Source organism: Octopus bimaculoides, chromosome 3, assembly GCF_001194135.2.
Source record: "Octopus bimaculoides isolate UCB-OBI-ISO-001 chromosome 3, ASM119413v2, whole genome shotgun sequence".
Classification (NCBI taxonomy): Eukaryota; Metazoa; Mollusca; class Cephalopoda; order Octopoda; family Octopodidae; genus Octopus; species Octopus bimaculoides.
In genome coordinates, this window is record NC_068983.1 from 157,726,202 (window position 1) to 157,740,805 (window position 14,604).

At 37.3% G+C, this 14,604-nt stretch overlaps 1 protein-coding gene across 5 annotated transcripts in view; it reads right to left on the minus strand.

The window, feature by feature from the left end:
• LOC106883935 (eukaryotic translation initiation factor 2-alpha kinase 1) overlaps positions 1-14,604 on the minus strand; it is a 60,688-nt gene that overhangs the window by 33,626 nt on the left and 12,458 nt on the right. For all 5 annotated transcript variants that reach the window (XM_052966643.1, XM_014935081.2, XM_014935082.2 and 2 more), the window contains 6 exons: positions 11,705-11,750; positions 10,146-10,199; positions 6,188-6,316; positions 4,844-4,968; positions 3,084-3,121; positions 1,536-1,605 (listed from right to left, as the gene is read on the minus strand). In XM_052966643.1, coding sequence (XP_052822603.1) covers positions 1,536-1,605; positions 3,084-3,121; positions 4,844-4,968; positions 6,188-6,316; positions 10,146-10,199; positions 11,705-11,750 — 462 coding nt within the window. The remainder of the gene's footprint in view (positions 1-1,535; positions 1,606-3,083; positions 3,122-4,843; positions 4,969-6,187; positions 6,317-10,145; positions 10,200-11,704; positions 11,751-14,604) is intronic.

Sequence of the window (14,604 nt, forward strand, 5' to 3'; positions counted from 1 at the left end):
GTATCAAAATGTGATTTGATACTGAAATAGTTTTCTTTTTCTCCTTCCTTTATTTTTGTATTTGTTGTTGGATTTTTCGTAAAGGTTCATAAGAGAAAGTAGGAGTTGAATGGATTTGTATTAGAAAGAGGAAATTAGATTTTATTAGGGAGAAATGTTTACTTGTGTAGTATTAAGGATTTTATTCGCTATTAGGAATTTTTTGGAGTGAAAAAATGACGCAGTGACCTAACTTATTGTATTTAGAATATTAATTGCGATTGTTTAATCGAAGAAATTTTGAATTGTGTAAATGTATGAATTTTAAACATACACACACACAGAGTAGATTTGCCTTTTATAGTATAGATACATGACGCGCACAGACACACATGCTAACATATCAATAAAGTCTCCTCTTAAACATTCTACCTGGTTGTGTCTCTCTTTTTCTTTTCGCACTCATATGCATTTATCCTTTTTATATTTATTATATCGACCGTGTGATGTACTAAGGAGCCATTCTTGTCACCTCTCTTCACATGGACGTTACAACTACATCAACCACTTAGAGCAATTTGTGGGCCATAGATGTATTCTACAAATTTTTCAGAATTAATGTTGAATCCATGTTAGTACAGAAAAACAGACATTAAACAAATGAATGGATATATTTGTGGACCATTGAAGATTTGAAGGTATTTAGACAATTAGACAGTTTCTTGTCTCATGGTTTGTTTAACTTTTGCCTACATACGCATTACCACTGAAGGAAAAGGGGGATATAGAGGGATATTTCTATATGCAAGATATATATATGTGAATCATGGGCTAATGTAAAAGAAAAACCCTACCGGGTGAGCTATTTACAAAAGGAAGTAGTTGAATCTTGACTTAAAGCTGAGGAAGCTTTAAGTTTGCTGAGTAACTTGCAAGAAATAGTAGTTAAATATCTTTCAAATTACACCCTACCAATATGTAAAACAAATGACATTGAATAATGTAGTCCAACAACAACAACAAGAACAACACTTAGAATATGTATGATATTTAGCACGAGCTGAAAAAGGTTTAACATGTCTGACAGAAAAAGAATATTTAAAATAAACAATATTAACCCTTTCGTTACTGTATTTATTTTGAGATGTTCTGTGTTTCTTTCAATTACTTTAAATATAACAAAGAATTTAGTAAACTAACTTCGTTATCATTCAGTTAGTGTTAAGAACATAAATTGTGACTAAGGTTTGGTGGAAGATTTTAATTAAAAACTTATGAAGACAAGACATTTGTACTCAGAGCCAGAGCCAGTTTCAGCCGGGTTGGTAACGAAAGGGTTAAAGACAAGTTGTATCTTTTGAGGTCTAACCACTGAGCACACAGGACACAGCCAGTTCCAGCGACAACACAACAGCAGCCACAACAACAACGACAACAGCACTTAGAATATAGCTGAAAAGGTTTAACATGTCTGACAGAAAAAAGAATATTTAAAATAAACAATATTAAAGACAAATTGTGTTTTGTCTGTGAAATATTTTCTTGGAGTCAATTACCTTACGCACTGAGCCAAATCCACCTTTGCCAATATGACCTTCATCATCAAATTCAAGTTTATAGCGTTCACTGGAATTTTAAAAAATTGAATAAAGGAAAAGCACAAAAAAGTTTATCTACGTAATAAAAACTGCAGGTACATTTTTAAAACTCCATTTGACTTGTTTCCGTCAATTAATTTTGACAACATAATGGTACCCTAACATCTTGGTTACTCTCTCCCAAGGTTTTATTACACCTCACTTCTAACATGATCATCAGTTAAACTTCTGCACTCTTCAACTCAGACTTGTTAGAAGCCTACATTTACTTATAAGTTATCTTCATGGAAATATTTGTGTTCACTGTTGATTTGGCTGCAAAACTGACAACACAAGAAAGGTTCTGGTTTTTGCAGTATGGTCTCAACTAAAAAGCCATCTAAGTTGAATGTGGGAAGATACCAAAATCATCCAAATTGGTTGAAATTTGTTTGGCAACGGTCTAAAATACTTGGCAGCAAATTGGGAAAGAAGGAATTTAGTTTGTAGCAGTGTTCTGAGTAAAATGGTCTTTTGCATTCCAGGTGATTTCCTAGTAGTGATTTCAGGCAGGGATAAAAAGCTGGAATTATTACCAGAGGACAGCTACCAAGCTTTTGAAAATAATATTTTTTTTTGTTTGCAATTCTTTTGAATGTTGGGTTTACAATTTACAGAAGCAGAAGGATGGTTGATGAAGGTAAACATTTTAGTATGGTTAGGTGTTTAGCAGACTTATTGCTAAAAATCATCAGCATAGCTTTGACTATAGTTCAATCAATCAACACACTTAAATAAAGAAGATGGAACTTCAGGTTATTTAGCAGTGGTCATAGGAAGCAATGGAATCGTTGTCGTTGTCATCATCATTATTATTATTATTATCTAAAGTCCATTTCTGTGTTGGCGTGGGTTAGACTGTTTGGCAGGAGCTGACCAGGCTCCATGCCTGTTTTGGCATGGTTTCTATGGCTGGATGCCTATCCTAATGCAAACCACTTTACAGAGTGTACTGGGTGCTTTTTACGTGGCACCAGCAACTATGAGCCTGCAAGATTAAGAATGCTCAGTTGGAGAGGGATGCAGGGGTGAAGCCTATATGCAAGGGCAACCCTACTTTGACTTAGCTTGATATGTCTTTTCAAACAGAAAACTGCCAGGAGTCTCAGTCCCCTGTCATCCCCTCTTTGAGTCCCAACATTTGTAGCTCCTTTAAGCAGAGGTAAATTTTGAATTTAGAGAAAAAGGAAGAGGTTGAGAGTATTGGGATGAGCAAACTGAAGTGCAAATGAAAGATGAATTGACAAATGAAAGTATTTTAAAATGGAAAATGCTTTAGCTTTTCCAGTTGAGTCATTCAGTTCAAGCTAATAATGGAAGCAAACAGTTATTCTGTGTCCTGTCACAAACAATGCAGCTTAAAAAAACAAAACAAAAGACAGAAACACAAAACAGAAAAAAAAACACTAACAGTTATACAAAAATATAAATAATAATATTTTTTAAACTTATAAAACTTTAACTTACTATATTTGAATATTTTGAGGTAATTTATTTAATGGAACCTGCAAAAAAATGAAATTAACATTTATAAAATCAGCTTTAAAAATGTAACTTTAATTTTTAACTTCACACAATAATACTGGATATCATACTCATGTAATATATATCTATACTTATATGAGCATATAAAAATAGTTTTTAGATCAATGTATAATTTATTCAAACAAAAGAAATGTTTGGAATAGATTCAAAGTAACTGCATCCTTCAACTGACAAGATAAGACTGGTTGCTACATTGGAGTTTGTTACAAGTAGATACGTTTTACAAAAATGTGCATAAAATTTCGCTCTCTTCAATGTCTGGAAGAACCAATGGCTACTAACCCAAGATTTCAGCCAGTTTAAAGCTCAATTAAAAATTCACAGCAACTACCTTATGACAACTTTCATCTGTTTCTATAGTGAAGTTCTACAGGTATAATGAACTCCATAAAAACATTCCCAACATTTGTCATCCATAAAGTTATTTATGTGATTATCAGTTGCCAAAATATTCTGATTTTAGAGTAAAGACCCGTCCTCCATAGCTGAATTGTTAAGGCCGCATCCCCTGGTGAAGAGGATTGGCCTGCAGGAGTCCTATACTGGTGCCACATAAAAGCAATCATGCTAGTGTCACGTAAAAGTGCTTGTGCCAGTGACATGTTAAAAGCACTCGGCACATGCTGTGCAAGCAGCAGGAAGGGCATCCAGCCATAAAAACCAAATCCAAATCAGACTGGAGCTTGGTGCAGCTCCCCAGCTGGCCAGCCCTGGTCAAACCATCCAACCCATGCCAGCAAGGAAAATGGACGTTAAAGAGTGATGATGATGATGATGAAATAATATAATTAAATATTCTAATGAGTGCATATGTTGAATGTCCAATTTTCCCTTGAGGGATAGACTGAAAAAATTGATTTAACAGACTTATGCATGAAACTGTGCTCATAAATCGAACTAAATTCGACAACTGGCACTCATGCCAATGTCGTCTCCTTCATTGGACACTAAACTCGGCTTGCGAAGACCTGTTGGGGCAAGCGAAAGCGAAATCGTGATGGCACCTGTGCCATTGCAAGTACCACCTGACTGGCCCTCGTGCCGGTGGCATGCAAAAGCACCCACTACACTCTCGGAGTGGTTGGCGTTAGGAAGGGCATCCAGCTGTACAAACTCTGCCAAATCAGATTGGAGCCTGGTGTAGCCATCTGGTTCACCAGTCCTCAGTCAAATCGTCCAACCCATGCTAGATACAAGTGCTGCATGTTGATAGTAAAGGAAAGCTAAGGAGAGATAGACACCTCCTGCAAAAGTTAAATAAATGAGAGAACACAGAAAAGCACATGGTGAATGTTGAGTGTGTAGCTTATTTACTGATGAAATGCTGTTAAATATTGATTTCAAATTTTGGCACCAGACCAACAAGTTCAGGGGAGGGGTTAAGTTGATCACATCGACCCCAGTATTCAACTGATACTTATTTTATCAACCCTGAAAGGGTGAAAGGCTAAGTCAACCTCAGTGGAATTTGAACTCAGAATGGGAAGACAGATGAAATGGTAAGCATTTTGCCTGGCGTGCTAACAATTCTGCCAGTTCACAACCTTAGTACAATTAAATATATAATTATGTGTGTGTGTGTGAAGTTACAGAGATATATTCAATAACAATAAAATCCATGAAGAATAATTTATCAATTAGTTTGTATGCAATAAAGATATAAGAATGTAATGCATACTTACATGTATTTGTTTGAAAAATAAAAGATTAAAAAGGATCTTAGAAATGTTTGCTCTTAGACCCTGAAACTCATCCAGAGTACTTGATGGACTTAGCAAATCTTTATCAATTAGGAAGCTGGATATATCTGGAATAAAAAAAAAGATTTATGAAAATTATCTATAAGAAACAATGGCTATACAATTTATCTTTTTATTATCATATTTCTAAAGAATGTGATGAGCTGGCAGAATTGTCACCATACTGAACAAAATGCTTAGCTGCATTTTGTCTGTCTTTACATTCTGAATTCAAATTCTACCAAAGTCGACTTTGTTTTTCATTCTTTTGGGGTGTATAAACTATGTAATATCCTTTCTACTATAGACACAAGGCTTGAATTTTTTGGGTAGGAGGCTAGTCGATTACAATAACTCGAGTGCTTAACTGGTACTTCATTCATTGACCTTGAAAAGATTGAAGGGACAAAGTCAACCTGAGCAGAATTAGATCTCAGAATGTAGAGCCAGAAAAAATGCTGCTAAGCACTTTGTCCAATGCAATAATGATTCTGCCAGCTTGCTACCTTAATAATAATAACAATCCTTTCTACTACAGGTACAAGTTTGGGGGAGGAGATAAGTTGATGACAGAGACCCCAATGCTCAATTTGTTCTTGTTTCATTGACCCTGAAAGGCGGAATGTTACCATCAGATGAGGGGTTTGCCATGGGTATCCCTACACAATTAATTTCACTAATGTAGAGCATAAATGTCTTGAGAGAAAAAAACTAGGCATAAGAGGCATCAGATATGGTGTGCAAGAGAGTCGAATGTGCTGGTATGGTCATGTGATGCATATGGATGAGGACAAATGCTGATCTCTAATTGAAGAGGGAACATGAGATGAGGTGGTGAAGCATGATCTTCAAATGCTGGGCCCAATGGAGGTAATGACAAGTGATCGAGTTCTCTGACGATATGCTGTGTGTGAGAAGACTCGTTAGGCCAAATGAAATCGTAGTCGTGGCCGCTGTCAGTGTCATGTGAATGGCACCCATGAAATCATAATTATGGTCATTGCCAGTGTCATGTAAATGGCACCTGTGCTGGTGGTTTTTAAAAGGCACCCATTACACTCTTGGAGTGGTTGGTGTTAGGAAGGGAATCCAGCAGTAGAAATCATGCCAAATCAGACTGGAACCTGGTGCAGCCCTCTGGCTTACCAGTTCCAGTCAACACCAGCATGGAAAGCAGATCTTAAATGATGCTGATTGATGATGAATGTCTTCATGATGAAATTTGAAACACAGTTAATGGACATTATATTGTGAAATTAAAAGCAAAGATTTACACGGTTAACTTACCCTGGAATTTTGACTGAGATGCTTTTTTATCATTTCCTTGTATTGAACACAGAAATTCCAGCAAACTTGCCAAAACAAAATCGGTTGATGAATTTTTGTGACTCAACAGTGCTTTGGAATCGTCAACACCTGAAAAATAAATTACCCAAATGGATAGTAAAATAATATATTATGAAATTTTTAGAATAAACCAGCAATTGTGAATTGGCAAATAAACCAAGATGTTAAACAATATTTGTTGAAGAGAAAGTTAGCAAGAACAGACGACGGTTGACTTTTCTTAGCTAACCCTTGATATAACTCTTCAACACGTTCATGCTAAATGTATCTTATAAGGAATTAAGTAGAAAACTGCTAGAAAGAGAAGTCAAACCTCTTTTATATTAAACATTACTGTCTTAATGAAGGACAAATTGGATAGTGTAGTCATAGATACTCCTAAAAAGATGGGCTGGTCTGGGCTAGAACCAAAGTTGACTTGCAGCTAAACAGTATATCTTTGCAGTTTACATTACATGTCTAATAGATTATATTTCAATTATTTTCTGTACAACAGAACAAGTGAGTTTTTTGTTTGTTGGTTTCTGTCTTTTTGGAAGAAGAAGTGGAAAAAAGAAGAGAAAGCAGAGGGTCAATTCGTATGTAAACATACTTACATAAATATAGCTGTGTGGTAAGAAATTTTCTTCCTAATCATATAGTTTTGGGTTCAGTCCCACTGCATGGCAATTTGGGCAAATAATTCCCACTATAGCTCTGGGCCGATCAAAGGCCTGTGAGTGGATTTGGTAGACAAAAAACTGAAAGAAGCATGTTGTTTGTGTATATGTGTGTGTGTGTGCGTGTGTGTATGTGTGTGAGACTGTCTCCTTGCCCTGATTTTATGTGGTGGTTGTAAATGAGTGTCACCATCATGCAAGTGCTGTCCTCTGTTTCCAATCATCCATGAAAACATATCTGGTCATGTGGAAATATTACATTACTTGAAAACAAGTGAGGGTTAGCAATAAGAAGGGCATCTGGTTGCAGAAAGTCAGCTTCAACAAATTCCATCTGACCCATGTGGACACAGCTAAACTGACCTTGGCCATTTTTGGAACTGGTGAGAAGGGGTGTTTTCACTGTATGAATTGTCTCTGGCTTAAGAAACATTCAAGGAAACCTGCTGGATTTACCTCAAACGATGTCAGGTTTTCCTAAAATTCGATGAGATTAATGGGAAAAGAAACAAGCAAGTCAGTTGAGCATCCTAGTGACTGAACTAAGGAGTCTTTTGTATGTAAGGGAGAGAACTCTGTTATTGACTAGATACATTCTCTGACACTCCTGCTTAAGTAAATGTAAGTTACGTAGATTGAAGAATGAATGTCTGGACAGAACACTGGCGCATCCAACACTGTAAAACTATGCAGTAGTTTATTCTGTGGGCTGCAGGCTGAACAAATTGTGTTTCTTTTGCTGTCTAGTCTAATCTTGTATGTCTGGTATTATTGTGTGATGAGGTGTGCATCAACAAGTCAAGCAATACTAGTCGTTTTGTATGGTATTTTACTACCTTTTTCTGTAGATCATGTTGAATATGTTTGTCAGTTTAAAAAAATTTCCGTTTTATGTTCCTTATTCTTTTTTCAGTCCTCTGGCCCCCTCCTATTTATCATAGTCCTCCAGGCAATAACACAGGAATTCAAGACAGGATGCCCCTGGGAGCTCCTCTATGCTAATGACCTTGCTCTTATTGCTGAGTCACTATCAGAACTAGAAGAGAAGTTTCAGGTGTGGAAGCAAGGATTAGAATCGAAGGGCCTTAGAGTCAACCTAGCTAAAACCAAAGTCCTAATAAGTAGGAAGGTAGACAAAGCACAGGTACATGGCCCTGCTCGATCTGTAGAAAAGGTGTAGGTAGAAACTTTATAAGATGTACCCAGTGCAAGCTATGGACACATAAGAGGTGCAGCAATATCAAAGGAAGGTTAACTAGGAAGTTAGAATTTTGTATGTGGCAGATGTTCAGGAGCAATAAACATTGAAAATGTGCAAAGAACAACTTCCACCACATTCCAGGGAGAAAAACTAGAAGTAGTTGATAGCTTCAGTTACCTAGGTGACCAAGTCAGTAGCGGGGGAGAGGGGACTTAAAGTGTAGCGGCTAGAATAAGAATAGCCTGGGAAAAGTTTAGAGAGCTCTTACCTTTGCTGGTGACAAAGGGCCTCTCGCTCAGAGTAAAAGGTAGACTGTATGACGCATGTGCACAAACAGCCATGCTACATGGCAGTGAAGCATGAGCCGTGACTGCTGAGGACATGCGTAAGTTTGCAAGGAATGAAGCCAGTATGCTCTGCTGTATGTGTAATGTCAGTGTGCATACATGACAGAGTGTAAGCGCCCTGAGAAAAAAGTTGGACCTAAGAAGCATCAGATGTGGTGTGCAAGAGAGACGACTGCGCTGATATGGTCATGTGGCACGAATGGATGAGGATAGCTGTGTGAAAAAGTACCACACCCTAGTGGTTGAGGGAACCTGTGGAAGAAGTAGATCCAGGAAGACCTAGGATGAGGTGGTGAAGCATGACCTTCAAACATTAGGCCTCACCAAAGCAATGACTAGTGACCGAGACCTTTGGAAATATGCTGTATGTGAGAAGACCCGGCAAGCCAAGTGAGACAACCTGTGGCCTATGCCAGGGGTGTAACCAGCCCACTTATGCGTACCTTTCCTTCATTGGACACTAAACCCTGCTTGCGAAGATCTGTTGATGCAAGTGAAATCAAAATCAAATCAAATTCACAAATTCGATGACTGGCACCCGTGCCAGTGCAGTGCTAAGAGCACCATCCGAGTGTGATCGCTGCCAGAACAGCTGACTGGCTTCCGTGCTGGTGGCACATAAAAAGCACCATTCTAATGAACCATCTGGGATTTAAGAGGTTCAATTTCCAGTACATCTATTTCATATGAAGCTTACATTCTTGGATAATCTGCCAGTGATTCCACTAAATCACTTGTGTATTCATAGCTTATATTGAATATAGTGTAGAGAATTCATACCTTCCCCTTTTCAATATATTGAGCAAGATCATTTCTCTGAAGGTACCAAGGTCCTGTCTTCTTTTCTACAATCTAAGGCTTTCATCTTTGCTAGGTTTATCTTAAGTCCCCTCAATTCCAGGTTTAGCTTCCATAACTGAAAGATGGTAGGATGTGATCTGAGTGAAATTTGGCTGCTATTTCTGGCACGGTGAGTGACTATATAAAAACTTCCTCGTTGGTTTCTGTCCAGTATGTTCTATCTAATGATCATCAATGATGAAATTTCCCTTATTTGACAGGCCTTCCAGCTACTCTTTGAATATCTGTTATAGAATCCCTTTTTAAACAGTAGGGAATGGGCTTGAGTGAGATGTAGTTGCTGTTGTTGATGATGATAATGTTTCTGAGGGCTGATAAAATTTAACCATGCAAACTGTATGCTTATTTAAGACAGTATCATACAGATTAGTAAGATATTGACAACAACATGGACAACATCTATTAACAAATGCACTTCATCTTTTTAATGCATAGGACTACATTCTACATTGTAACCTTTCTTTTAAAACTCAATAGAGTAGGATATGAAGGAAATTTAGTTAAGTAGGATTGTATATTATAAGCAGTTAACATACTGAGTTATCTATAACAAGATACTTATGTTTCAGTAGTTGAGTCTACCAAACTCTAAGCAGAGAGATTCTAAAAAGTGGTATAGCTTACTGTTGCAAAAAGTAAAATTGACCATTATTTCATTAACTTTTAGAGCTGAATTAAAACTATTTTTTTGTGACAAGAAAAAGCAAAAAAAAAAAAACTATTTCAGTGTATTTTATCCCTAAGACTTTTATGGTGTTATCACAACTCAACAACATCACAGAGAAAGTCATAACCACCATTATCTTATTAAAATATAATTACAGACTTACCATCAAACTTCTTCACCTTTTTAGTATCTTCAATTTTAAACATACTTTTCCAATCTAAAGAAGTAACAATAAATGAATTTAAGTTTGGCAAAAGAGTATCAAAATTATCAATGTACAGGGTGCGGTGAATAAATTGTTGTCTAAGTTACTCAAAAATGAAAATAACTATCTCATTTTAACAGATATATTTACCAAAATTACATAAAAATATCTTGAAATACTGAAGAGTAAATTTATTGAATAAAATCGCCATTGGCTTCAACCACAGCCTCCAGTTGACTTCAGAATCTCCTGCAACTCTTCTGGATGGTCTCCTTGTTTAAGTTGGTGAATGCTGCCATAATCCTTGCCTTCAGTTCATCTTTGGTGTTACAAGGAGTTTTGTTGGTCTTTCGCTCAACTGTGTCCCACACATAATAATGAAGGGTGTTGCAGTCTGGGGAGTTAGGTGGCCAGATGTTAGGGGTGATGTGGTTGCAGAAATTTGTCTGACAGCCATAATTGGGTTCTCCTGCATGTGTGGCATGGTGCAGAGTCCTGTTGCCAGACACAGAGTCTTCCAGCAGCCACCCTCTTGACCCAGGACAATACTACCTCCTCCAGGCACTTGATGAAGGCCTCCGTGTTGAGTTTGGGCCATGTGGGAAGATGAATGGAGGCATAACATCGCAATCACTAGTGATCACTGCAACACCATGATGTTGACTGGATGTTTGATTTTTATCACTCTCAGAACATGTTCTCAGATTGACACCCAAACACTCTGAAATGTTTGCAACGGAGCTTCTGGTGTGAATGCCAAGCAGTACAGCATGTTATCTCCAAATTTCTGGCAGAGTGAATTGCATCATGGGGCTGTTTTTCTCACAGACGATGCCCAACTGACCCTACTATACTGTGTAGTTGACAAAATCAAAAACAAACAATGCAATGTGCATGAACGAAATTAAAAATATAAAATGGTAACAGTTTACCCATCGCACCCTGTACATATAATGTAGTAAGTAAAATTTAAACAAATAACACATGTAAAACAATATATGAAACTAAAACATCATCTTGATTGAATTTTCAGTCAGAATTACTATGAGTAATCTGGTGCTTTTTCCCATATTAAACAAAGATAACAGATTTGTTATCTCTGTGGGACACATGATGTGATTAGATTACTGTATTGTAATCAATCTAAATCTTTTCACTCATGAGAAGGTTTAGTTGAAGAAATTGTCTTTAAAGCCTAGTACTTATTCTATTGGTCTCTTTGATGAACTGGGATGTAAACAAACCAACATCCTGTCTTTCCACTTCTTGTAATCTTTGCTGTATCTTTTGTCTGGTCCTACACTAAATAATTTTCTCTAATCCTCCTCTCCAGAATTGCATCCCTCATAAATTCACTACCACCAACACTGCCACACATTTTAACTAAAGATGTTAACTCACAGATGTTCAAGTGTAAAAATTTACACTTCCTTCTCCAATTTACACTTCCTCTTACTAAAAACGTATACAACAGAATAAATTAACAAAAACCAAAATAAAATAACTAAGGTACTAACCATCACTTTTTACCAGATTCAGAGGAGTAAGCCTTTTCTTTTGCAGCTGAAAATGGAGACAAATAGAAAGTTAATGCATATATTTCTAAATATTTTTACATTTCATCAGCTTAAAAAAAGCAAAAAGCACCCCCACCAAAAAACCCCCATTCTATTTAATAAAAATAAAATTAAGTTAACGACCTAGTGACACTGTTCATTATAGATGAGAAAATATATTTTCATAATTTGAGAATATGTCCTGCTTGTATTTTGTCTAGCAACATGTTATTCACTTTGAATTTTATTTGAAAATGTCATCATCATCATCATCGTTTAACGTCCACTTTCCATGCTAGCATGGGTTGGACGATTTGACTGAGGACTGGTGGACCAGATGGCTACACCAGGCTCCAATCTGATTTGGCAGAGTTTCTACAGCTGGATGCCCTTCCTAACACCAACCACTCCAAGAGTGTAGTGGGTGCTTTTACGTGCCACTGGCATGAAGGCCAGTCAGGAGGTACTGGCAATGGCCACGCTCAAAATGGTGTATTTTACGTGCCACCTACACAGGAGCCAGTCCAGCGGTATTGGTACGAACTCGCTCGAAAGTCCTTACACATGCCGCGGGCACAAGTGCCAGAAAGGTGACACTGGGCACAGGTGCCATCATGAGTTCGCTTTCGCTTGCCCCAATAAGTCTTCGCAAGCTGAGTTTCGTGTCCAATGAAGGAGACGACGTTGGCATGGGTGCCAGTCGTCGAATTTAACTTGATTTCGATTTCACGTGAAAATTATGAAAATATAAAAGAAATAGGGACTGAGTACATTTGCTGATTTAGAGAATCTCATCTGCCTCTTAACTTTTAGTTCAGAAGCTCCCAGTCAGATTGGATCATTACTAGATGTGCTGATGGAACCCTCTTTAAGACTCCACATTCTTTCAACTCTTGTGTGCATCCAGTACAACAATGACATATTTACAGTCACTTCCAACAATGTACGAAGCAGCTGATACCACCTTTCACTCTTTAACTTTCCATATCCACATTAGTTATCACATGCAACCTGCACATCCCATGCTAAAACTAAGGTTCACAAACAGAAACCTCAAATACATTCTCCAGTGGGGTCATATCAATCTTGTTTCCTTCAACTGTACTTATGAAGGAAGCACTCCTGTATTCCCACCGCCCATAACCATGGACATCATAAAACTAAAGCCGCCAAAGTTGCTGCAAATGTTAAGCCTTACAATCACTGATGATCTCTCCTGGTGGTCTCACACACACAACATAGCAAACACTGCATCTCAAAGACTGGCCTTTTGAACAATACTACAACTTCAAATATTTGCTAGCTCTCAGGAATATTGCTCCCACATTTGAGATGGAGCAGTTGCTGCACATACTGTCATCCTAGATTGCATCCACAGATATCCTGATTGACTGGCACATAGTCACTATAAACTTTGACCTATAGATACACTATGTTCTTACTGTCTTTGCAATTGTTATTACAGTGACTTCTGTTCCTTGGAGGTGACTGGTCTCATACCTTTTCCACATAGTCCCATCTGATTCACAGTTCTGTTTTTAATCTCATAAATTACATTATGAGCACTTCCTCTAAGCACCATATTCTGTCTTGTCTCTTGCCAGAATGTCAGCCACCAGGAATACCCTCCTTGCCCATGATTTTTTTGCTGATGATCAGAAACATCATCTACATCAATTCCATTGATTTCAGAGGGACCACAAAGGCCATGTGCCACAATCTCATCATTGTGACCAAAATATATAAAAAAAAACAAAACAAAACAAAACACGGTAAATACCTTGTTGTAACTTCTTTATACAGATAAGATGTAAAAAATAAATGTGGCAACATTTTTGATAGGTTTTTTGATCATCAGCAAAGGTTTCAACTTTAGTGTATTAAGAGTAAGTTAAACTGGAAGAGACTGTGTCTAGACTATTGACTATGGCTATAAACCACAATTAAGAGGATTAAGTAAAGCAATGTAGATTCACATAAATCATAAATAAGAGGATTAAGTGAAGTGGCCCAGCTTAACTGGGAATCACAAACTTGGCTTTGTGTGAGCATTTCATCACTCTTTACTGCTTGAACTATATATCATACAGATATTTATTTATGGATGGAGCCCCAATTAGGTAGTTAAGAAGTCTGATCTACTGCATTACACCTTGGCCAAGTGTCTTTTACCATAAAAAGCTTCTGCTAAAATCACGAGCAACTAAAATCTGGCAGATGAAGCCTATACACACATATACAGTAATATCTCACTTTACGAGGACCCTCTTTACGAATTATTTTTTATTTTCTGTTTACGAGTTTTTGCTTTACAAGCGTTCTTTGTGAACGAATTAACTCGTATATTGAGGTATCACTGTATCTCAGCAATTAGTAAGCAAAGAGAATACTTGATGTTTCAGTTGCCTCCCTTTAAGCTTGCTTAACCCATAAAGCGGGTTGGACCACGAGCGTGGCCCAGATAGATGCATTTAATTTATGGGTGTTTGTTGGGGGTCTAATGTCACTCAAACGCTCTGATACCTCTCAGAATGCAAGAGGACTAATAGTTCAACAAATGACTTTTCAGATGATGTAAAACTTGCCACCATTATATACCAAGAAGATATTTTAACTATTTTTTGTTTTTTATGTGTGCATGGCAGTCTCATTTTCACATATGCTCAGCAGTCTATGCTATGTAAGTGCGAATCCCAGCGCTTTATGGGTTAACTGTGCTTCTTTCTCTTTTATGGTCAATAGAAGAAACTGCTAAGTACTGGGACCACTATAATCGGCAAAAAGTGTTGCTCTAGCATGGTCTCAGTCCAATGACCAAAACAAATGTATGTCTGTGTGAGTGTGCATATATATATATATAT